Raw genomic sequence first — 25639 nt, forward strand, 5'->3', positions numbered from 1 at the left:
CCCAAAGCAGTTGTTCAACTCCTGCTCGGAAGTGGGTGAAATGTGTTTTTGAACTTACTTCCCTCATTCCAGGTGGACATCCTAATTAGAGGGTTCTTCATGGAATGGAGAGCACAATTTCTTACTCTGGTGTGCCTGTTAAGGAAAGGCAGCAAAAATAACAATCACAGGATTGTTTCAGGAAAAGAGTCACCACAATAAACCTTCCCAATTTATCTCAAGAACCTGTGTAGCACAGGTGAACTGAGACAAGAGGTACTCAAAAAACCCTCATTACTTCTTAAAATACAGAATATGAGAAATGCCTTTGAACAGATGAAACTGACTGAGAGAACTGTGCAAACAGGAACATAGTAATGCAATAGAAACAGTATAATGGTTAGCAGAAAATATTTTGACAGCTTTTTCTAATAGGTTTTCCTTTTTGCAGCACAAGGAAGGTAAAACTTAATTTTTTTTTTAGGTTTCCATGTTTGTTATGTGTTAAAAGCCTCACTGAATTGAAGAATCCCATCCCGTATTTTGATAGTTTTAAAAATAAAATTTGAAATAGCTAACTTAACTGTAGCCTGTTGTCTAGAAATAATATAAGGATTTATAGCAATTTTTTAAGTCCTACTTTCCAAGCTGACTTAAAAGTTACAGAGTTTACAAAATGAGTAATAATGGTGCATCAGGTGAAGGGAAAATAAAATCTAGTATGCTGGTCAAAAGTTTCTGGACTGCTCAATTGCTGATATGCCTAAAATTGACTCCGTTTTAACTAAATCCAGTTCAGGCTCTTTTTATTGATACAGAGAATGCCTACATTCATTTCTATTGCTTCTACTCCTTTAAGTATCTTTTTAAAAAAAATTCTGGATATTCAACTGAGCTGTTTTCAATGAAAAAGACTAGAAACACAGGAAGCTGAAGTTTCCAGCTTCAGAACAGGTGAAATTGCAACCCTGTCCCTATGTTGTCCTGCTCATGAACCCTAGAAAAGCAAAGGCATAAATTAATTTAATCCATATAACTTTTTTTTTTAACTTTTGTCTCCCTTCTTTTTAACCCAAGCTACTGAAAGAGTAGAAAATTCTGTAAACATGAAGTGAAATTATCCCTTTTAATATAGTGTCAGGTGGAAGACAGTACTTACCTGTAAAGCTAGCCAAAATACTTCTGAAGAAGGTAATTTTCCAGGAAAATATTAACCATTCCTTAATCCAGTCACTAACCTTGTTCAGCATACTTTCAAAATGGTGTTTGAACTTCAGAGAGATAGTAATTTTCAACAACAGATGCACATGTAAATATTCAATCCGTTTATTGTGGAAACACTGAAGACACAATATAGCTTTAACATATTCCCACTGAATAAGTACTAATTTAATCTGAACTCACAGTGTTTATTGTGGAACTGCTGCAGACACAAGAAGAGATTTAAACACAGTTTAAATCCACCATCAGAGAACATGACACTTCAAGGATGGCCAAAACAAAATGGCTCTTAAAGCTAAAAAGAAGAGGCAGATGCCATTTCCTAGAAATGAAGGACGGTAGGCTCCACTGGAGCAGCTTTAGTACTGGGCTTTTCTTTTGGATTGGTCGTAAATGAAAAACCCAGAACCCAGTGATGTTTCTTTTTTACCTAATTGCTCCAATCCAGGAATCTTTGGCACAGGAATTTTCCTTTGCTTTGTGGCTACAAGATTATTCAGCTGTTTGTTCTTAACAAGGCCACTGCTTTCATACACTTCATTTAATCCTGCTGTGAGGCATTTAACTGTGTGTTGTGCAAAGAATGCTCTTGAGTGTCAAATTCTGTCTTGGTAGGAGACTAACAGCACCAGGTTATTGCACTAGTTCTGTTTTACTCTAGCTTTATCAGACTAACAAACAAGGCTGCTAGAGAAGAGAACTGATTTTCCTCATTATTTGCTGGCCTTATATTTCTTTTACACTGATGAGCTGATTAACATATCTACATGCAAGAGGAAAGAATTCCACTGCATCGATTTAAAGAGACAAAAAATGAATTGCCAAACAAAGTTATTTTAAGGTAAACATGCCGATATTCTATTTCTAGTTCACTCTTGTACTAGATTTAAACCACAGAGCTGGACTGCTACCTCTTTGCAGAGATGAATGAAAATAAGGCCTATTTAAAAAAAAGCTGTACTACAGAGGACACATAGCTTATTCTGTCAGTCCAAATGGTACATTTACTTCCTCACTGCTGTGTATTAGTTGTGAAGCTGTATTCATTAAACAGGGAATGTTTATGTATTCAAAACTTGTGAGTAAAATAGAAGTAAATCCTGTGTACATTTCTTAGCCATCATCAAAACACTGACAAAATAAAAGCCTTAAAAAAGATTGTAGAAAACTAGAGATCTTCTACACTTTTAAATAGCAAAAAACTATTAATCTCATAATGGAAATCGAAACACATTTTTTTGGTACAATTCTTTGCATGCCATTCCTCCTTACAGTGCTACATAATCATTTTACATTTTCCTCTCATTTCAGTATCAATAAACATCTGCCTACACATTAATTCAGAAAATATTAATTAAAAACTAGAAAGTATTGGAGCCTAGCACACTGATTTAAAAGGTCTCTGTTCATGTGTTTGATATGATGTCCCAGCAAAAAACTTTTATATTTAATCCAAGCAGTTTCTTGTTAGGAAATAGCACACATAGGATGTCAAATTATTTTCAATACAAAAGATGCACACATAAAATAGTGTAACTTAATAGCTCTGAAGACTCCTAGGCATCAGTAGGGAAGGCACTTTTCCGGTCACAGAATTTTAAGCACACTGGGATTCAGCACAGCTTTGGTATTTCAACGTCTTCAGTTTCTATGCAAGCGATATCCACTGACTGCCCAGTCCTGAACTTCTCCACTTGCAAATAATGCAAAGAAAATTGCTCCAAATAGATTAATAGAGGCAGCAATATAGAAAACCGTCTGCCATTCTCCCACAGTATTCTGTCAAATGGGGTAAGGAAAAAAAAAGATGCAGTCAATTTGCAGCTCCACACTCAAGAAAAAGTAATTTTAAAATCGATGCTACATGTCTTGCCTATTTAAATGTAAATGCCATTCAGCATGATTTCATAGCAACATAAAAGCATTATAAACATAATGGATGAAATTATCAATATAGTCAACTTCAGTTTAATAATACAGCTTACACAAATAGTCCTATCAGAATTGCATTACACTCTCTGGATCAGTTTATTATCTGAGATGCAGAACCACCAACGTGAACTCAGAGAATGTTACTGTATGGGGAAACACTACCTTGCTTTCAGGTCCTGTGATCCAAGAGCTGAAGTTCCCTGCACTATCCAGTAAGCTATTCTTAATGACTACAATTCCAGAATCATAAGCTTTTTAGTCCAAACAAGGTAGCCACCTTAACTCAGATTTCAAGATGAAATCCTCTATGGTACTCTGTGGTACTTAAGAAAAGTTCCAGATGACTACTGTTACAAACCTGTAAATGATCCTACTACAAAAACAGAATACCAGAAGAGTGCATTAATATGGGGGGGGGGAAACTAAAACAAACAAAAATACCCCCAAACACTATTTAAGATGTCTGGAAGAACTAATTTTATTGGAATTATGTATTAATGAATATTTTCCAATTATTTTTTAGGAAATCCTTAAAATTATCTCCAACTCCAAAAATTCAACTGTATCAATAAACTTAGTCCTCCCATCTCCCTTTCTTAAAAAGATTTTAGACTAATCCATACAGTTCATTAAAAAATAGTAATCAAAAACTCCTAACTCCCTTTGTCTACACAAATCATTCTTTGACTAAACCATCTGGGAAGTCAAATCTAACACTAGAATCTAGTTTCTCACTTATCTGAAAAATGCTGACATTATAACTCAGCAGCTCATGTGAGAACCTAATAAAAAAAAAACCAAGCATGAACTTGTCCTAGTTTGATAAAACAATGCCACAACTGTCTCATCTAGTTGGCATTTTATCAGAGCTCTACTGTGATCAAAACATATTAATTTTATTCCTAGAGAATATAAAGGGTGAGTCATAAAATTTTAAAGTCCTACACAGGTCTTTCACTTTACCTATATTTTCCTGATCAGAATGAGAACAAAAAAGGCTAGGAATTAAGTAATTCACAGCAACAAAATAATATGACTTACATGTGTAACCCAGGTTTCATTTAATGACTGCAAACGTGAGAAGACAGACTTTCCATTCAATTGAGACAAAAATATAACAACTGAAAAAAATAGCAAACAGACTTACATTATGAGTGAGGTTTTTGGCAATAACTGGCCCCACCATTCCTGGAATAGTAGCAAAAGAATTTGTGATGCCAAGGAGAATTCCAGCATACCTGCAAGAGAAGTTGTTAGTGCTGCTTATTAACTTGTCCTGCTTATCAATCATGGAAATGATTTTGTCTAAGCTGATCACATAGGCCTTATCTTGATCACACATACAAATTAAAACAAATATTCCAGTAGGAGTTATTTGCTTTTATTCTAGTAATAACTCAGTGACATTTGGTACGTAAATTTTTAGGGACATGGTTTAGTGGTGGACTTGGCAGTGTTAGGTTAATGGTTGGGCTTGATGATCTTAAGGGTCCTTTTCTACCTAAATGATTCTATATGTCTCTATTTTCCAGAGGCTACTTATGGAATTTAACTTAAAATTGCTCATGGTTTTGCTCAAGATCCATAATCCAAACCCACATTCCCTTTGTTAAGTCACAGCAAAACTGTCTGGAATAGAGCCATTGGAGCAGTTAGAGAAGACACATTGCATGCCTTGAAGTAGAAAGACAACAAGGAGTATGACAGAGTGCTGTTCGGCAACAATAGGAGTTGGTTCAGGTTTCATTGCTAAAACCTTGTCTGCCAAAAAGGCAATCAGTGTGGCTGGGTATCTCCACTTACACTACAGAGTGTATATTCCAAAGACAGGAGTTCAGAGTGCTGTGGTAGTCCTTCCCTTCAGCTTTCTGTGAGTCAAGGCCAATGGGAAGTGGGTCCGACTAAACAAGTTCTGCTGGTTGCTGTTCCTGCAGCTCCATTCTGAGGCTTCCTGTTCCATGAACGTGCTGCTCTATCACACACAAATGTATGCCTATGCACCAGAGGCCATAAAAACTTGCTGGGAAAACCTGGTAACTTGCTTAATATCTGAGTCCCAGCACCTTATCTCTAAGTGATTAAAGATCTCCCTCGCAGGCATGTTGCAATACCAAGAGTTTGAAACTGTACCGCAAGTGCACACTTGTGAAGGAGACTGAAAAGATTTAAAAGCCAGACATTCTACAGCAGAGTTTGACCTTCCAGCCACCAGAGCACAGCCCCCTGTGGTTCAGATTGCCAAGGTGGATTTACTGGCTGAAGAATCATAGAGGATACTAACAACTGCAATTCACCACAGGAGAAAGGAGTCATCTCCCGGTGATTATCTTAGGCTGTTTAGCAGAGTAAATTATGTCCTTTACCACCTTTAACGTAACAGAAAAATTATTTAATCTCTAAAGAGAAATGTATAGTTTTCAAATTTTATTTAACAAAATGGGAATTCAACCATACATCATTGTTACAAAAGGCTGCAATATGTGTATTCATTCCAATGATATTAGAGAAACATGTTTTTTTCCTCTGAAAAGGAATCAATTATCTAGTTTACTAGTTGATTTTTTGCTTGAAAGTCAATACTACATATTGGTTTAGAGCATGGCAATGTATTTTAGACTGAGATCCAATGCTTTAGTTAAAACCATCTTTATTTCTTATAAACGTAGCATGTAGTCTTCTTATCTTGGAATGTGTTTTAGAATTAATAGGCCTTTATGAAGCTGAATGTTCAAGTGTAACAGTTTCCCTTAGGAAAATAAGCATATGTAGCAAAACTACTTTGAAAGACTTTAAGTAGAACCAAATGTACTGTCTTCAACATGCTTAAGTACTACAATGCTGCTAACGCATACTTTCAAAACTAAACATAGTTAAGAGTTTCCCTGGTAGCCAAAGATCTTTGGCAACCAATTGTTGGCTAAATGCCTCTGTTTATGCCCAGTGTTTCTGACATAAGTTGCATTCTTGATAATGCTTGCTGTTTGATGCAGATAACTGCAATGCCACTCCCTCAGCACAGTCGAGACTCCCATGTGAAAAGGGAAAAAGCAAAAAGTGACATATCTGTAGAGCAAGACCAACAGTAAGCTGTTGGTCAGGTTCTAATGGCATAGTGGAATACCCAAATACAAATCAACTTGCAGAGCATCAAGTAGTAAAATCAAGAGTAAAAAAAAACAGATATATGTTTAGTGTGTAGCTGAGCCACATGAATATTACAGGAGCTCATGGTAACAGCAATACTAAAATTTGTAATAATGGAAAGGTACTGATGTAGACTTAAAGAGCTAAAATAGAATACATTTTCCTCACAAGAACAATCTTGTCTCCCTCCTATCCCCAGCTCTTCCCCCAGTTCAATACACTGATAGCATAATAAATATATGTTAGAAACCAAGAACACATAGCAGATATTGTTTTTACTGGAGTATCAGTATTTTCATTCACTTCTTTCCTGTGAATATAATAATGATTTCTTTGATATAATGCAAGTTTTAGTAGCAAAAAGAGACGCTTTGCTATTCTAGCCAGCATACTTTTAACCAATTAGAATGGACATTTATGTGCATATTGAGACTGCTTTGAATCACTTTGGGTTATTCTAATATCTTTCTAAAGATAAAAAAAAACAAATTAAGAAAAATAAATATTGAGTTCCAAGTAAACTCTTAACAGAGTTTTCTTCACAATTTTATGCAAACTCCATTTTTAGCTTTCTACAATTATGTCAAGCATTTCCTTGAAATTGTGGATGTCTGCCTTGACCATTTCATCCAACAAAATTCAGACAGTTGCAAAAAGTTAAGTAAGGGGGGGGAGGAGGAAACACAGTCTTCTTTTTCTTCTCATCTTAGATGGTTTTTTGCATTTCTGTATTTGAAGAAGTTTTTTTAATATGACCTTTGTTACAAGGACATGCTTTTTTCCTTCTCAGTCCCCATTTAGACAGATTTACCCTGAATTAAAACATGCATGTGCTGAATAGAAAATCACTGATTTCAATAAAACAGCACCCACCCAATAAAACAGCCATTAGAGAAAGTTTTCCCACATATGCAGCCATTTACCTCTAGAGGCAATGCCAGGCCAAAGTCCCTGAACTACCAGCAAGTAGTTTTGCACCCATAATCAATATGCTCCCTTCTGCCTATCTGAGAGGGAAGAAGACCCAGAAGAACTTGTTTAGTGTAAATGCAAAGGGAATAGAAGCAGGACTTTATCAAGGGCAGGAGAAACAGAGCAAGATTTGGTCAGTGGGATCAGCAGCAGTTCACATGGGGAACCTAACTATGCCTGCTGACATGCATTGGCATTGTGTAACATCATTTTCTTCTTGTGTCTTTTTTCAACACCTAAAATACTCCGTATGCTGTCATATACAAATTGACTCTTGAAACAAACACATTTGAAATGCAAAGTGAAGTATCTCAAATTAGAAAACATACACAACATCCTAGTTTGAGAAACCTCAGCCATCACCTGCATACAGAAGTTCCTTGTGTGTATGCCTCACAGAGGCACACACTACGGTTGCATGATTTCCTTTTTCCTGTCACAGCTCTGTTGCATTCTGTGCATAGGATAAATGTTAACTCACTTAACAAGCACCATTTAATATATTTTTTTGGAAATTAACTGTTGTGGTTCTGCAAAACTAAGCTTGAAACTTGAAAGTTGTCTAATGGCTCCGTAACACCCCAGATGCACTGCTTTAACTGCATCTTCTAAATTTGTAATTCTATGTGATTTAAAACAAAGTGCATCACAGAAGCTATTCTTACTTTCAAATTTTATTCATAGTACAAGCTGTTTATAGCTGGCCACTGACACCTCCCCTCTTGCTTGCTACCTAATCTCACCTGTCAAGATTAATTGGGATCCCACTATTTCACAGCCATTTGTTAAGTCAAAACTTGTCCATCATTGTGGACATGACCACCATCTTTTTGATTGCCAAAGCCTGGACACCACCTTCAATTAGGACCTGAGGTCTCCCTTATAAGTTGTCTACATCTTCAGAACTTTTTATAAGTAACATTTTTATAAAATGCTTTTTCTTTCTTCAGTTGCACTTGAAGTCTTTTCATTTTGCACATTAATACAGAAACACAGTCTTCTTTGGACAGCAAGTCATTTGACCCTGTTCATATCTAAGTGCTACCACAAATAGGTAAATGAAAGACAAAGCAAAATACTTGACTTTTGCCAGTGAAAAGAATGCTTATGTGCACTTTCAAAAGAATATACATGCATCCATAGTCTTTGGGAAACTGATGGATCTGTCAGATTCTGAATTTGTAACACAATGGAGATATTACAGCCTGAAGTCTTAACTTTCCATTCTTAAAAATTAGTCATTTCAGAGCAATTGCATGTACCTGATTTGTCACCTACTGACGACAGGTCACTTACTAATAACAAGATTTGATTCCAGTGTATAGAATGTTTTCCAAATGCAAATAATATACCTGTATCACAGTGCTTAAATATGGTAATGTTCATGCTAAAGATTTATAGCTCTGATGGAAAAGTTTAAAGGAACAAAACACTTAACTATTCTGCCGTTCAAAAAACACTGTGCATATTAAGATCATGAATCAAATAAGAAAAAAATCTAGCAAGTATAATTCCAGGAATTATATAATTTATTACCGCAGGATTAAAACTGGAATGATTCTAAACTGTTGTTTATATTATATCCTCTGCCAAAGTTGCACTTTTTGCAAATACAGTGCTTAATACTGTAAACCCCAGTAATTGTCAGTTTTGACACTCCAGGTCTGTATAGCACATGGTCCATAGTTACATTTCCAAGGCACCCCAGCAATGCATTAAAAAAAAAAAAAAGAGAAAAAAAGGAGAGGGTCATAAATGTTTCACATGCACTACCAATAGCTTCAGTAATACTCACGATCTTCAGCAATACTTACGAAGGTGCTATGTCCAGGTGGTTGATGCTGTAGCCAGATGTACAAAATCCTCCTAGTGTTGTCGATATCGTCACAAACGCAACAGCCAGTGCATAGTTGCAGCCTATGAATCCAGCTGCTACTAAGAACAACGCAGGTCCTATCATTCCTGTAAGACAGAAACCTTCCAATCAATGGACTTTTACCACAAGAGACACTTGAAGGCTCCAAACTGTGCGTACATTTTCCATACAACTTCCACTGCCCCCTGGCGTACAGAACATGGCTCTGCACCGCACATGTTACAATGGGACAGTAAAGGATCATAAATGGTTTGGGTTGGAAGAAACCTTAAAGACCATCAAGTTCCAACCCCCCAGCCATGGGCAGGGACACCTTCTACTAGACCGGTTGCTCAAAGCCCCATCCAGCCTGGCCTTGAACACTTCCAGGATGGGGCAGCCACAACTTCTCTGGGCAACCTGTTTCAGCGCCTCATCATTCTCACAGTAAAGAATTTCTTCCTAATATCTAATCCAAATCTACTCTCTTTCAGTTTAAAGCCATTTCCCCTTGTCCTATCACTACATGTCCTTATAAAAAGGAAGAGCAGATGGGTTGCAAACCTATTGCTGTCTCAGGAAACAGAAGACAGATAAGAAAAATTCCACTCTAGCTGGAAGGAACAAACTTGAACTACATAAAAAAATTAACAAAAATCAACAGATACTGAAAATTACTTCACAAATTAGTTTTATTTATTGTTATAAATAAACTGAAGCTACACTGACACTGGTAGGTTAACAGTGCACAGTGAAGAAATTACCCGCATTTAACTCTCCAAGTTTCAGGAGCAAACACTGACTTCTTCAGTTCATAATAAAGTTGAGCTTGAAGAGTTCATACAAATACATATATGTATATATGCACATATTTCTCCTGCAGGCACATTCTATAATTAGCTTTATTTCATGTTTACAAAATCTGAACACCTGGTATATCTATGCCAGAGCCTTCTGCACAATGTAGAGACCCCAAGCTAGCTTGAGAGATACTACATTGGATACTGGAAATAGTTTCTCAGCCACCATGAGCTAACACATGTTGCTTTCTGTCTGCAGCAACTTTGGTACCCATTTCCCAGTACCAGAGCCCATTTACATGCCCCCATTGTGACCTCTGTAAACAGCTCCAAGTACATGCTTTTGTTGATGAAGACAACCTAAGTCCTGCTTTTCCTAACACAACAACATGTTTCCTCTTGAGTTATACATACATGGGTGTGAGGTGTGAGGCCCTGTAGTAAACTGAATCAACCAAATGGTGTAGGCTTAAAACAAACAAATAAACAAAATGCCTGAGAGTTTACTATAAGAGCTGCTTTAAAGAAAGCAATTGAATCAGCTGAATTGAGAAGCAGCAAGGATGGCCATACATCAAACAGGCTGCAACCTGAGTGGATCCTGTGCCTAACCTCTCTTTTTTTAAAAAAATTTCTTTCTCCTGCCCTCTCTTTTATTCAGCAATCAACTTCTCTTTCCTAAATACAGCCATTTACCTGCGTTCATTAAAAACCCGACCTTGCAGATCTGTTGGTGATTTCAGATCATTTCTCCTTCAAATTAGCCAAGACCATTTTGGATTCTATTTGGTCTTCTTACTCTGGTAGCAACTGTAAATTTTGCAAGTGTATTCCTATTCAGTTACTTCAGTCTCAGATATACAAAACACTGAACAGCACAGAGTTGTGAATGGGCTCATGCAGAACAATATCCTGGGTTAGTCTGATAAACCTTATTTGATAACAAGGTTTGATTCTGTCAAGCAATTATCTCCCCTTTCATGGTGACTTTACCTCACCATTTATTTCATCGGTTTGCTTGGAGTAATGATGTATCTTGACCTAAACAAAGCTTTTGGAAATCTCTTATCGTTCTCTTATCCAAGAGACCTACATTTCATGGAAAAAGACAGGATTTGCTCTTGACACATTAATGTACAAATAAAGCTGCCTCTCTCAAGCCATGCACAATGCTGCCTCATCTCACAGCAGAATGTCAGACTACTCTCCCAAGCCCTGTATTTTCCCTAGGTTGTTATTCTTATTATACGTTCCAAGTGATGACAGTTGCACCTACCTATTAGGGTAAAACATTTGCGAACACAAACAGTGGAGAAGTTCTGTTTTTCCCGTAAATAGTCAGCAATTTGCCCAGACAGAATTATACACAACCAGCAGCCAAAATAAGGTAGGGCAGACAAAAATCCATTCTGTTAAGGAGATTAAAAAAAGACTGTTTAAACACAGAAATGACAAATCAATATGCTGAAAAATCCCTTGTGGTACAACATTAACTGAGACTGAACCAGAGATGTCAAAACCACCCATCCACATAATTGTTGTTGGTATCATAGAAGAGAGAAACCTATGGAAAGAAAAAGCAAAGCACATTAAAGTTACCAATGTTCAAACTCTCCATTGCATGACGTAATCCACAACTACCAATGCAGACAGACAAAAACCTCAAAGGTTTAAATCAGCAATAGGGTTCAGGAAAAAGAAAACTACAACTGAAGGTATCCTGTGGACATTAACCTGATCATGAAGTTTCCAGAAACACCAATATCAAGCGAGTTACTAAAGTAAGTGGAAGCTGGAAATATTATTTGGAATTTTGAAAGCTTTACAGAATCTCTGGGTTTTGTACTACTATAAGTCTTCCACACTACATTATTCCGTATCTATCTGCTGAAACATCTGATGCTGGCTGTAAGCAGAGACAATACACAGAACTAGCACTTTCAATCAGATCTAGGCTGGACATCCCATGACCCCAAAGCAGAGCTATTATTCATGACCTGACATTACTTACACTGAAGTCACCAGTTAATTCCCATTACTTTAAACAAGTACTGTTTAGAGACTTCTGCCTGATTCTGGATGTTTTTCTGATGAAGGGAAACAGAAGATACTACTAAGCTGCATATGCTTACAGCCTTTCCATACAATTATTGATAATTACTGACGACAGAGCTATAATTTGACCTAATCTGTGATTAAAAAGAAGTATTTGAATAGAAATACTATAACCTTTGTACACTAGGATGAGATGTATATTTGTCAAGAAATGAAAGATCCCCCAGGAATTTTAATTTGAAATGAGATCAGAAATACATTCCCAGATGAAGCCCACTTTATCAGCATTCACACATGATGCCTGTTGGGTTTCAATGCTCAGCTTTCAAAAACAGTAAATAAAATTTTTCAAAAGAGAAGATAATCTCAGAAATTAAAAAACTACTTTTTTTAAGCACTATTCAAAGACATAGAATTATTTTTAACCAATTTCTTTATTTTAGGAAGGAAACTGATGGACCATAGAGTAGCAACTATATAATATTTTAAACTGTAATGTATTTTCCATCTAAATGTGTGGCAAAAAAGTTAGTCCAAGTATGTTATATGAGCTTTTTTTTTTTTTAATGTTCACAACAGCCAGTACTCTAAATCACTCCTAAAAGAAGAAACGTAACTCAGAGACATAGGAAACCACAGCAGAACCTGTTACCATTTAATGCAACTGCATTTTACAAAACATATGTAACCGAGAGCTGTGGTAGCAAATGACTTTCACAGGTATTCCCTGAAGAGGCATAATAAGGAACACAACCAGCAACTTCACTTCGTTTTTTCCAGCCATTTTTGCAGCTTGCCTTACTGCAACCTTCTTTTCTAATGCCAAGATTCCCCATCTTCTCCTCTCAAGATTGCTGGCACCACCTCTTTCTTGCATGGCATGCATTTTCTGTTTGCTCTAAACCAGTCTCACATGTTAAACCAGGAAAAGACTATGCGAAACTTCTTGAAATTTCTGAGCACCTTTTTACTTGAGCTATAGCAGTTTCTCCAGGTAAACATCACCCAAATTGTCCCATTAAAGACAGACCAGTACAGTCAAGTAATTGCTATAAACAATAATGTTCTACCTCCCCCACCCCATAATTTTTCCCTGGTAAATAATTTTACTTTTAAAAATTTCCTTGAAAAGCACTATATCTGGACCTTAAGTTGTTTTGTTTTGTTGTTTTGTTTTGTCCTTTTTACCTCAGTAAGAAAAGACATTTTACCTCTGCTGCTCATTTAGGAAAGAAAGTGACAATTTGGAAAGTGATCCAAATCAGAATGAAGCTTCCCCTGTCCCTTTCTCTTCACCCCTACCCCCCCTTCTTAAACTACTTTCAAAAATGCCACTTATCCAATGGTTTCCTTTGTTTGACTTTTCTTTTTTAATTGGAAATGTTTTCCTTTATGAGTGAGCAAAGGAGTACATAGTATTTCAGAGAAGGGTATAAAATCTGAAGCAATCACAGAAATCATGTAACAGTGAAAAATATTTTTACAGTTACTGTTTCAAAACAGAACAGTTAAAGACCTGTAACATGTGTCTTCAAACAGAAAAATTAGCTCAAAAGCTAGGACTAAGCTAAATGTCAAATAAGTCAAAAAAGTGGACATTATAAGGCAGGCAACATTTTTGATGTATCTGCTTAATTGTGTGGGGTTATAACTTCCCAGCTATACATTCACATTTCAAGGTTCTTTAACGGGTTCCTCTATTCTAAACAGCAGGAAGATCTCTGCTGTTTAGTTTCTTTAATTCAGAAAAAAGTGATTATATTCATATTTATCTCACCTCCTGTGCATCAAATCGCAGGATCTCCTTCATGTATGTGGGCAAGAGTGTAAGAAGTGTATAGAAAGTCCAGTTATAAGAGAAGTGTGCCACAACGATAGCCCAGAGTGGAAGGGACTTCAGCATAGGTCTCCAGGGAACAGATTTCTGTGTAGAAAGCTAGCAAGCAGGAGATAAAGAGAAGAGAAAAAGCAATCATGACACCGATATGAACATTTACTAAATACAGTGTTTTGATGCTACCCGAATCTATGCTGATCATCCATTCTGAGAGGCACGAAATGAGTCTCAGTTGATGCAAGTTATTAGCAATGAATTAATTACTGTGTTCAGTTCTCAGTGAAGGTATACTAATGTATGCTACTGCACTGATATTTACTACTGCAAAGTAAACCAATTACTATTACATTTCATAATCAGAATTTCTAGAAGTACACCTTTCCCTGTTGAAATTTGATGCCTGCTGCTTTTACTGTAAATCATTAAATATTTAGTCACCCCTCAGGTGTTTACTTAGCTGAATCTTTCTTACTCAGTCCTAAATATTAATTTTGATCTCTCAGCCAGCTTCACTGTCTGTAAATATATTTCCCGAGTCAAAGCAATAAACTCTTATGTACACTTTAGGAACTGGCTCATTAGCATTTTTTCTGCAAACAGTAATTTCTTTCTTACTTGAGATGACACATTTTAAAAAAAAGTTGCAAAATATTGTATTGCAAATGTTAAAGGCATCATACAGGTTTGGATGTAGTATGAAGTGATAAATCTGAGCTTTTTTTTAAATAAAAAGCTTTTTAAATAAAGCACCACAACAATGTCTGTAACACAAGACATTATTGCAAATGCTTTGTTTGATTATTGATTGTTTCTCAGTTATACAATTGTGCTGGTTTTTTTATATTTTTTGTTTGAAAAATTCTGCTTCCATCTCAGGTTAAGAATGTTATTCTAAACATAAATAAAATAGAGCATGATGCTAATGACAATATTTGTGGTTTATGTTCTGACTTAAGTAAGTAAGTCTATACTGAAATGCTGTACCTGATCTTTTAGAGAAGACAGTATATATTCTCTTTCAGCATGTGAAATGCTCCTGTGAGTTTCTGGTGTATCACTAACCAAACACATCCAGAAGAACCACCATAATACGCCAAGGGCACCTATTCTTGGGAAAAGGTGGGTGAAGAGATAGAAATAAAAAAAATAAGCAATTAGAACGAGAGAATGGATATCACCGACTCTCAAGATGATTTAGTCAGTGTTTTCTCAATACTCCAATATAATTTTAATGAATATTATTTTTGTATCTACCTAGAAACACTAGTTCTCCAAAGTGGCTTAACAATCCACATATAGAGATAATACACAGTGAAAATGACTAAGCAGAATTTTTTTCTTCTGTTTTTTTTTTCCCCCCCTACTTGAAGTGCTTCATACAGCAAGAAAGTTGCATACACATACATAATTGTATTTTTATCAGTCACATGGAACACAAAGGATATGGCTCACCCAAAGGAAATAAAAATTCATATACTTTGAGCACATACACAGAATACCACTACATACAGTTTAACTGATGTACCAATCATCCTTTTCTTCCTTAAGCCAACCCCAGAATTGTCATTTAAAAAAGATAACTTTTCAATAGTCAGTCCAAATTAACTGCACTTTTCTGTAACTGTAACATTTTAACTTACTTAATTTTGTTCAATTTTTTGATTTGAATAGTTTTAATTTATAAAAAATTTGAGGTGGTTTTGTTGAGGAAAGTGTACCCCTTGTCTTTTATTCCAATTCTTCCTTTCCCATGCAGAATATGAAATGGCTTAGACATATAAATAGACTTGTAAAAAGCATCAGTTCATTCCATAACATGCTGTTAAAAACTATTTTCTGTTTGAGCTTCTCGTAGAACATAAGTCACAGCAAACGTGCTATGCCTTGCATTTTGGGCATTCCTTCAGGGCTCCTGTGACGGCTCGAGAGAGATTTTCCCCGGTTTCCATTTTAAGTAGCAGTAACTTTTCACACGTTCTTTCATTCAGAGAAGTTTATTCCTGGGATTAAAGCTATTAATTCAATTTCACACTTCAGATAAGAAATTTCAGCCTGTTGTTTCCAAGGGATGGGAGAGTTAAGAGCATTTGACTTGTACCAACTTTTGTTGGTACAATAGACAGCTTTGCTCATTGGAACCAAGGCTTATATAGCCACTCACTGGAATCTACTTAGCTTTAAATATCTCTAATTGCCCAGAGGGAATAAAATAGCAACCCAACATGCTAAACAAGCTTCTAAAACTTAAAATAAGTTTAACAATATACAATGCTTTTCAAAAAGAATATGCATTGTATATTTGATAATTAAGAAAAATCAAAACACAAACTCACCAAATATGTAGAACACATAAACCCAGTTCATATAATAGCAAATTAAACCAGATAGTGGCAGAGAGACAACAGTTCCCAGCTGTGCACCTACCGGAAGAAAGCAAAACAAAGTGGAAAATAGTTAGATCCCCTATGGGCCCCTTAAGTATAAGTGGCACTTTATAAGTATTTTATTTTTCTGTAATAAATCATGCATAAAGATTTGTCACTACCACTAGAGGGTTACACTTTGATTTAAAGAAACATAGGCACAATAAGCTGCTTTGGCAGCTCCAAGCAAACAAGAGCCACAAAGCCCTAAGCAGTCAAAATTAGAGGGAAAGAGCAATAATAGATAAGCATTCTTGGTACACTTGTCTCCAATAAAGTGATGGCTTTAATACATCCAAACCAATGCAAATTAGTCAACTGGTATTGCTGCTAAACAAGAGAGAGCTGATCAGAGAATAATTAAGAACTTGGGGGTATAATATTTTGACTTAATAAAATCAATTTACATTTCTTGTATCTCCTACTAGCTCCACAAAAAACAGGAATGCTAGAAACAAGAGCCAGAAGGCATCCATATATAACCAGCAGGTTCAACTTCCATGATCCCTAAATCCACAGGGTGTAAGATCAGGAAAGGAAGAAGGGAAAGAGGAACAGATTACAGTTCAGAAACAAGCCAAAAGCCAGAAAGAGGTATTCCTGTGCTTATAATGCAACATACATTTTGCAAAGGATGGTAGGTGTTTCCCTCTCCCAAATGTAAACCAGAAATCCAACCCATATTATTTACATACTTAGACGCTCTACTAGTGACAAACAGTAGATCTTGTCTCTTAATGTTAGTCGTATAATCAATTCTCCAAACCTAATCTCAAATCAGAAAACATTAGATTATTTCTATAGCCTGGCTACCTAGATTCTATCTTCATGGAAACAGTAATTTTTATTTGAGGCAGAAAGTTTCAAGCACAAACAACAAAATCACATACATCATTCAAAATATAAATCAAAATAACTACACATAACCTCAACCATGTTTTCTCAGAATATCAACATGATCACGATTAAATTAACCACAGACCACGTGACTGCCAACAGGGCAGAAAGAAAACAGTCTGTCAAGTTTACACAAGATGCCTTATCCACCCATGTCTGCTAACAGTTGGCTGTTCAGGGCCACAGACTCTTCTCACTAGTACATTAGCATATAGTTTCACAAAATACAAAAGGACAGTTTAAAAACTCCCAACTGCTAAACGTGATAGAAGTCAATCCCAACTCTGTGCCCTCTGCTTAACTTGTGCGCTGGATCTCACTTCTTTTGAAGCAGATTTAATAAAGTACTAAGGCAGAAAACAGATACAGAAATTTAAAAAAAAAGAGAGGAAATAAAAGTTTTCTGCTGCACTGGGGGGGGGGTGTTAAAGTATCTCGTTGAAGGGTCTCATGAGTGCCTGAAATAGCAAAAAGGAAGGAACTAGACCCTTGGCTAGGAGGGAAGTGAGGAAATGTGAGGAAGAAAAGCTTAAGGCTTCACTCCTCTTGTCACAAGTGAGTCACTAGACTGGCTTAGCTGCTTAAAAAACCGTAGCTGAAATTTACATGGTATAGCCCTGTCTTCTTGATGAACCCGAGGTTGAAAAGCTGTAACAAGTAATACTAACAAGAGTGAGCAAAGCAAACCATTACTTCATTAACTGAATGCAAAATTTGTCATCTGCAAAGAAATAATATCACTTTTGACTAGCACATTAAAAAACCTATGTGTTTCACCTGCTCCACAAATACAGCCTCGAGCAATGTGACTGACCACTAAGTCCCTAAAATCCAAAAATGCTCAGTGGAGATGGGCAAGAGCAATGTGACCATTAAGCTTGGGGAATTGCACAGGGTGTGACCAACCATACCTCTCTTGCAAAGAGGCTGATTTTATGTCAACATAAAGGGCACCAGAGTGTGGCCTTTGTTTTCGATAAGCAGCTATGTCAGTTGAGTGGATCTGATGGGACAAATGAGTCACACCTCATTCCTTAAAAGGGTGACTGTCTCCCTGAGTTAGCCAGACCAACATGAGGGAAATGAATATAAGGGAAACTATAAGGGAAAATATAAGGGAAACTATAAAAGCTAAACAACTAAGAAAAGCATTTCTGAGAGAAAATAGACTCGAAAGCTGCCTTCAACTCAAACAAATATTGCAATTGATATATTTTACTAAGTGTTAACTTACATTTGTACTGTACTTTCACTATATTCTGTATCACTCTACTAAATCAAAAATCCTGTATAACATCAAATATCTTCAAACTAGTAAATTTGATATCAAACATTACATCTTCCAGGCATAGAATATCTAAGAGAATCTGGTCTGGGAGTATTGGACTTTAACAAGGAGCTCTTCCAGCAATACCTGGGACCTTGGACATTTTCTTCCCTACATTCCTCCAAAAACACTTTAAAAAAAAAATCCAAAAAACAACCAACCAAACACCTCTATCGTGTGACTGGCCCTGCTTTTTTGTTCCTAATATTAAATCTCTTTTCTTTACAGTATCTTCTATTAATCAGCTTCCCAGTAACTCTTTGCATCACTTTAAATTAAAGTTAGGCTGAAGTTTATATTTAGTTGCAGATCAATACCTTTTCTCAGAGTTGTAAAAGCCATGAGTAAATGACGATAACCAATGCAAAGCAAAACTTAATTTAACATTATGCTTTCTGGATTAAATGCTGATTAAAATTTACAATATAAATCCCTTTGATTTAAGTCAATCCTCCCCCTTACTGCAATAAAAATGTATAATCCCATTATCAGCGTGGGAATTTCTCACCTGCATATGAAATACTAAGGAGCTTGCTGCGTTCCAGTGGAGGAGCCCAAGAAGACCACATTGAATGCATAGCTGGGAAGGTAACACCCTAGAAAACATTTCAGTCTGTTGAAATGCAAGGATTTTAGAACTCCCTTCAACTTTACATGGTTCAAAGCTTATTTCATTAAAAAGCCGCAGTGCAATCTATTAAGTTTGATGTTTATTAAGAAACTACTTATAAAAAGTGTGCAAGGCATGAAAATAAGAAGATAGAATTAATTTCTCCTGCGTTTGATTCTGTATATAATGGAAAAGCATCAACAATACAAACAATAATGTTGTGAGGTCCTGGTTTCAGGAAAATGGGAAGGGATAACTCTAGTTTTGACCCAAGTGTCCTTACAGACAAAACTTTTTTTCTTATTTGAAAAGCTTAGGCTAAAATATAGTCCAAATTTTTTAGTTATTCAAAAAACCCCAAAACTAAGCCACTCAAAATTAAACAATCCATATACTACTCCATCATACCAACACCCACAGGGTCTAGTCACTAAAAGTCATTAATAAATTATTCAGGCACATTTTCAAGTTACACAGAGAAAAAGTATTACCTCTCCCAGTCCTTCCAAGGCTCTGACAGCTATGAGGTAGCCAACTCCCAAGTTTGCAGCTAAGGGAGTAAGCAAGGTGAATACAGAGGTACCAAAAATGCCAAACCCCAGCAAAAGCTTCCCTCCAATTCTGCTTGCAAGATATCCTCCTGGAATCTGAGTAATGATATAACCATAGAAAAAAGAACCAAGGATCCATCCCTGAGTATCAGCATCCCAAGAATACTTTTCCCCCTACAAAGAGACAAAAACCAACAAAATGCAGTAAGTTCAAAATAGCAGTTTTTCTGACCATATTTTATATAACATTGATCCATCATTTAGTCCTTTATAACGGAGTTTCAAATTTTTTGTGGCCTATTCCCTAGGGTCTCCTTCCTCCACACACACATATACTGCAATCAAAGTCGTGTTAAAAGCTAATTCAGGTAGTTTACAGTCTGTACAGACATATCTAGACCAAGCATGAGAATCATCACAACATGAAATGTAATTTCTGAGTTCTAAGTAGCTTGGGATAGGTGACAGGTACAGACTACGCAGTCTGCCTGAGTGCAAGTCCCACTTCTGTATCGCAGTGGGGACATTCTGTCACGATCTAGAAAATGGCTTTACCCGCAGAAAATTTATGGACAAAAAAAAACAAACAAGGACATGAAGGTGCTTAAATTTAATATAAAAAAAGAGAGCAGTCAAGGACAGGATTCACAAGGGTAGGTGGAATAATGGGATAAGCACAACAGAGGGAAGATGAGTTTAGCAGACAAAGTAATAAAAATGAAGAGGATCAAAACAAGGAGCCTGCAGCTATAAAGGAAGTCAGCAAGAAGATATGGACTGCTGCCCAGTAAAGTGATTCTGAAGTTTGGGATCACTTCCAAAAGAAAAAATTTTAAGCATCTAAATGAGCAGCACAGATTTCACAGAAGCAATGAGACAGAATCTTCCCATAAAGTTCACTGTTATAATTTGTGATAAATAATAAATGACCTCTAAACAAGCAAAAAAAATGAAAGTAGGAAGATAGTAAGAGTGCCCAGTAATAACTTCAGCTATGAGATCTCTACAAGCCCAAATTCACAAAGTTGAGGGTTTTTTTAAAAGCTTTTTTTTTATATCCAACAATTTGGTTAAGAAATGTGATTTTAAGAATTACTGGAAGGAAAGTCAGAGATAAATGACATAAAGACAAAAAACACAATCTGGGAAAGAGATCAAAGAAGTGAAACAAAAAATATTACATGTTAATTTGTAATGAAATTTCATGCCATTATGACTGTATGAAGAACAGGCAAATGTGGACATTGATATGAGCTCTGATGCAGATATAACAGTAACAGTTGATCACTGGCATATAAAACAGTGAGTCACAACAGATCTACAGGGACACATTAGCCAATTTTTAAGGAATAGCACAGGAAGGAGGTACATAAAAAACCTGACCCTGAGCGCTCCTAAATTAGCTAGTCATTTAAAGATAGTATTTTCAGAATAACTTTAAAAAAACCACTGGAAAGGCCATCCAGTAAAAAGCAGCCTGTTCTCTTGCCACCTAAGTATGATTCTATCTATCACAGACTTCCACCAAAACCACTTTTACATGCTGCATTAGAGGACAGTATGTTTGAGACCTCACCGTTGTGTTGCGAGGAACATTTATAGTGGAAGAATGCTCTGGACACACATTGGAAGTCACATTCTTTGCTAAGCTTGTGTTAGGTTCTACCATATCCACCAGAGCAACACTTAGGTTCACACGTAATGCATACAGGAGGAAGAACCCAAAACAGGCCAGGAGTGCTAGGTTGTAGCGAGCTGAGCAGCATGCAGGGACTGAAACGAGAGCAAATGAAAAACGTTTGTTTTAACAGAACCTAACAAAATAAGAACAACTGATAAGAAGTTTTTACTAACAGTCTTGGAAAAAACAGAGAAAGGAGACAAGCTAATTTTTCTTAAGGGGTTTATTCAATAGGGGAAGTGGCTGAGTGTGGTTGGGAAAAAAAAAATTAAAAAGTCCACTTTTGGACTGATGTGCAAAACAAATGTAATCTTGGTTTAGACAACTGGCAGCTACCCACACAAAAGCATGGGCTGCAGTGAAAGTCTACTGTGTGGTCTGTGGAAACGGATTTTGAAACACAGTTTCAAACATCCTCTCCAAAACACTGCAATACTTATTCAAAGTAGAACTTCACACTTAAAAAAAGCCCCAACCCAAATTAGTGGGAAGCCTGTCATACACACAAAATGTCTCAAGAAAACAGATACTCTTAAAGTAGTCGTAAAGAACAGTCATTGTGATTCCGGGTTGTTTTCTAGGACAAGTCTTCCTTCTATAAGTTTGCTTACAAGGGAATATGCATTTGCTGACAGTTCCAAACAGACCAAACTACCAGAAAGGGGAATGGCAAATACTGCGGTAGCACTGTAAAACAGAACAGTTTCTCAGTTGTCCCTCTTGGCAGTCACATACAACGATGACAAAGGAAAATGAGTCTTAAGATTCAGCCTAAAATCTGTGTTGTGACATTACGTCGACTGTGCCAGCTATTTAAACACAGATATCAGACTTTGCACTGTAACACAGTTATTGATTTCCTTGTACAGTAGTACACAGCACCATTTGGCAAAGATCATAGTTGAGCTGTAACAGTTTAGAGCTCTGCAGTTACTCTTTATGAACTGGGAATGCCTCAAACCTACTGAGCAGAAATGGCAAACTGTTGAGAAGCTACTTGAAGAACCTACCGGATTTACAAATAGTTAGGGGGTTGAGTTTCCCCTCTTGTGAGGAAACTACGGTGCTGGACATCTGAAGCTCCAGGAAGGCTGGGGATCAGCACCTACAGATATTACATCAGTCTACAGTGATCTCATCTTCCTCTGACTATTCAGAATTCAAATGATGAATAGAACAAGTACATCTATGAACAACAGGACTGACTGAAGCTTCATCTGATACCGCAGCATGTCACTTGACTGGATTCTCTAATCCACAGGAAGAAACAAAGAGCATGCCATGTGGTCAAGTTAATGTGATACTTTTCCCTTCCCAGTAACTTCCCTGAAAAAAGGAATGAGGCCATGCAATTTTATTTTTCAGTGGGGACACCAACAGAGCCTTTCTGCAAGACTGTTATTCATGAAATTAGTAGAACTTTCCCATTTTTGAAGTCTCTAACCCTGACGAACTCTATGTGAAGTTCATTATGGCTACACAAGTTGTTAAAATGACACAGGGATGTCATATTTCTATGTTCATTTAGTAAATGAGTAATAAACGAGGCTATTGTATAAATATGCAAAACCCCTTCCAGACTTGCAGTATTGCAATCTTGCCTAGCAGCATTTGAAAAAGGCACATGGATTTTTAAATAAGAAGAAAAGCAGCCAAGATTTGATTGCTTACTTTAAAAACAATAGGCACCAAGAACAGGAAGTGCTTACTGCACAAAAACTAGTCAAGCAGCTTTGTTGTCCTTTATTGCTGTTTAAAAAGCAATTTGCCTTAAGTAGAAAATGTAATTTATAATAATAAATATGAATACAGGTAAAGCTATTTAATCATTCCACTTCTTGTACTTGCTGGGGTTAGACAATAATAACAGAAGGCTGAATAACACAGTGACGATGTAAACCATCCTTGGAAATGCGGATTAACTGGAAAATCCATTACTCTTCCTCTGTAAGATTCTCACTGGATTGTCTGGACAGTAAGCTCCACAAAACAGGTGTGTAAGAACTTAAGGTCAGTAATGTCAGATTTTTTTTTTAAACTGTAAATAGTTTATTATAAAAACCTAACAAACATGTTGATATGAAAGCCTGAAACAAACAGCTACTAAATTACTGCTTCCCTGTCATTCCACTAAGCGCATTTGCAATACCTGAGAATATTAGATCAGGTTAATAGAACAGAAGATTCAAGAAGATTCCAGATATATTTCAGTCACTCACCTCTTCAGGAGATTGGTACAATCAAAGAGACACAGACATGCAACTCCCCTAAAGTTTAAAGCAGGTAACCATCACGTTCAAGGTCTTACCTTGACTAGCAGTCTTTGGTCCTACGTCTATAGTTAATTCTGACTTCAGGGGCATGCTTTAAAGTACTGTAGCTATAATGTAGCTATAACCGAACAAGATTTTAAATTGCAGTTAAAAAATAGGTCTGTGCTGCAACCTGCACAGCAGTTAAAGGAAGTTACTGGTCTGCTGTATTTTTCCTTGTGGGTGAGGTGAACCACCTCCAACCGGATCCGATGCATTGTGCAAACTTAGGAACATATTGCTTTAGTAAGACTTGAACTCAAATTTCTCTACTTCTGTCACTTTTATAAAGTCATTTTGTTAGCAGCTTCCCTTGACGCAGTCATACATTTGCTTAAGTAGATTAGAGCATCTTTGCACGGCATACTGAAGAAGCTAAAAATCTTTTTACCGTTTATACATTCCAGGAAACAAACCAGCACAGACAACCACTAAACACGCAAGTTCTGCTGTCAAGCCCTGACCCCATAAAGAGCCTCCTCTCCTACAACTACATCCCTGCCTCCTTCCACCTTCCTTCTTCTCCATGGTTTCATAACAAACAATTAATCTTACTCAAAACCTGCCTTAAAATGAAATTGTGCCACGACCTCGCAGTCTTTAACAGTTAGACGGGCATTTAGGCTGCAATTTCCCGCTTGTCTTCACTGCAAAGACACCAACCCGAAGGCAGGTGTGTGTGACAGCACTGCCTCCCCAGCCACCGACAGAGCGGCGACCGCTGTCAGGACGCGGGGTCGCGTCTGACCCGACGCCCCTGGGCCCGACCCCCGGGCCCACGGCGGCGCTCTCGGCCCGCGGCTCCATGGCAACGGGACGCTCTCACACAAGGGCAGCTGCCACTCCTCTCACCCGTGCCGGGCTGGGACTCCTTCAGCAGCGGGGTGCGGTCCTCTCCCTCCTCGGGCTCCATCTCGCTGCTGCTACTCGGACCGCGCAGCGCGCCCAGGGCCAGGGCGCCCGGCGCCACCGCTGCTGCCGGGAGCCCGGCCCGGCTCGGCTCCGCTCCCGGCTCGGCTGGGCTCGGCTGGGCTCAGCTTAGCCCAGCCCGGCTCGGCTCGGCTCGGCTCGGCTCGGCTCGGCTCGGCTCGGCTCCGCTCGGCTCCGCTCGGCTCCACTCCTCGCCCGCACCGCTCTGCCCCGGCGGCGCCGGGCACCGGCGGCCACAGCCCCCCGCGGTCATGTGACGGGCACTCCCGGGCGGAAACGGCTTCAGCTGCAGCGCTGCGCTGCTGGCTGGCTGTCCCCGGCGGCCATCTTTAGTGAGGGCGGGCGCTCCTGCCCCCCCGCCCCTGTCCCGCTGACTGAAGGGGCCGCAGGGACGCGCCGACAAGCGGCCGAGGGACGGTGTCACTGTGCGGGGTGTCCCCACTGCTGTGGGAGAAGTTTTACATATTTAGGGCAGATCTGATCAGGCGGACCACGTCCTCCCTTCCCCGGGCCGCCCAGCACACGAGCAGCGCGCGTAGCTGTTCCTCGGTGAAGGGGAGGGGCTGCTGGGTGCGGCTGCGCTGCGGCACCGCGGGTGAGGCGGGGAATCGTAGAATCATAGAATCAGAATTAGGCGGATTGGAAAGGACCTTCGAGATCATCAAGTCCAACCCTTGATCCAGTACCGCTGCGGTTAGTAGACCATGGCACTGAGTGCCACATCCAGTCTCATCTTAAAAACCTCCAGGGACGGAGGGAGAATTCACCGCGTCCCTGAGCAGCACATTCCAATGCCTGATTACCCTCTCTATAAAGAATTTCTACCTAATATCCAACCTAAACCTCCCCTGGCAGAGCTTAAGATTGTGCCCTCTTGTCTTACTGATAGTTGCCTGGGAGAAGAGACCAACCCCCACCTGGCTACAACCTCCTTTCAGGGAGTTGTAGAGAGTGAGGAGGTCTCCCCCAAGCCTCCTCCAGGCTTAAAAACCCCAGTTCCCTCAGTCTCTCCTCACAGGACTTGTGTTTGAGTCCCTTCACCAGCCTTGTTGCTCTTCTCTGGACCTGCTCCAGCACCTCAATATCCTTCCTGAACTGAGGGGCCCAGAACTG

The 25639-nt window shown here is 38.2% G+C and overlaps 1 protein-coding gene across 5 annotated transcripts; it reads right to left on the bottom strand.

The window, feature by feature from the left end:
* Positions 1 to 1287: 1287 nt before the first annotated feature.
* SLC17A5 (solute carrier family 17 member 5) lies at positions 1288 to 24591 on the bottom strand. Of its 5 annotated transcripts, none has more exons than XM_017826920.1 (11): positions 24449 to 24591; positions 21180 to 21376; positions 19544 to 19777; positions 18951 to 19038; positions 16129 to 16215; positions 14780 to 14898; positions 13736 to 13894; positions 11180 to 11312; positions 9063 to 9210; positions 4280 to 4370; positions 1288 to 2979 (listed from the first exon to the last, which is right to left on the bottom strand). In XM_017826920.1, exons 1-11 carry the CDS (start codon positions 24507 to 24509, stop codon positions 2842 to 2844), a joined length of 1455 nt encoding a protein of 484 aa, XP_017682409.1. In that variant the 5' UTR covers positions 24510 to 24591; the 3' UTR covers positions 1288 to 2841. The 5 variants fall into 5 exon arrangements, with proteins under 5 accessions (XP_017682409.1, XP_017682427.1, XP_017682435.1 ...); XM_017826938.1 differs by lacking the exon at positions 24449 to 24591 and adding an exon at positions 24187 to 24358; XM_017826946.1 differs by lacking the exon at positions 24449 to 24591 and adding an exon at positions 24260 to 24344.
* Between the last annotated feature and the right edge of the window lie 1048 nt (positions 24592 to 25639).

The sequence above is a fragment of the Lepidothrix coronata genome, unplaced genomic scaffold (genome assembly GCF_001604755.1).
Source record: "Lepidothrix coronata isolate B3197 unplaced genomic scaffold, Lepidothrix_coronata-1.0 Scaffold4, whole genome shotgun sequence".
NCBI classification, from domain to species: Eukaryota; Metazoa; Chordata; class Aves; order Passeriformes; family Pipridae; genus Lepidothrix; species Lepidothrix coronata.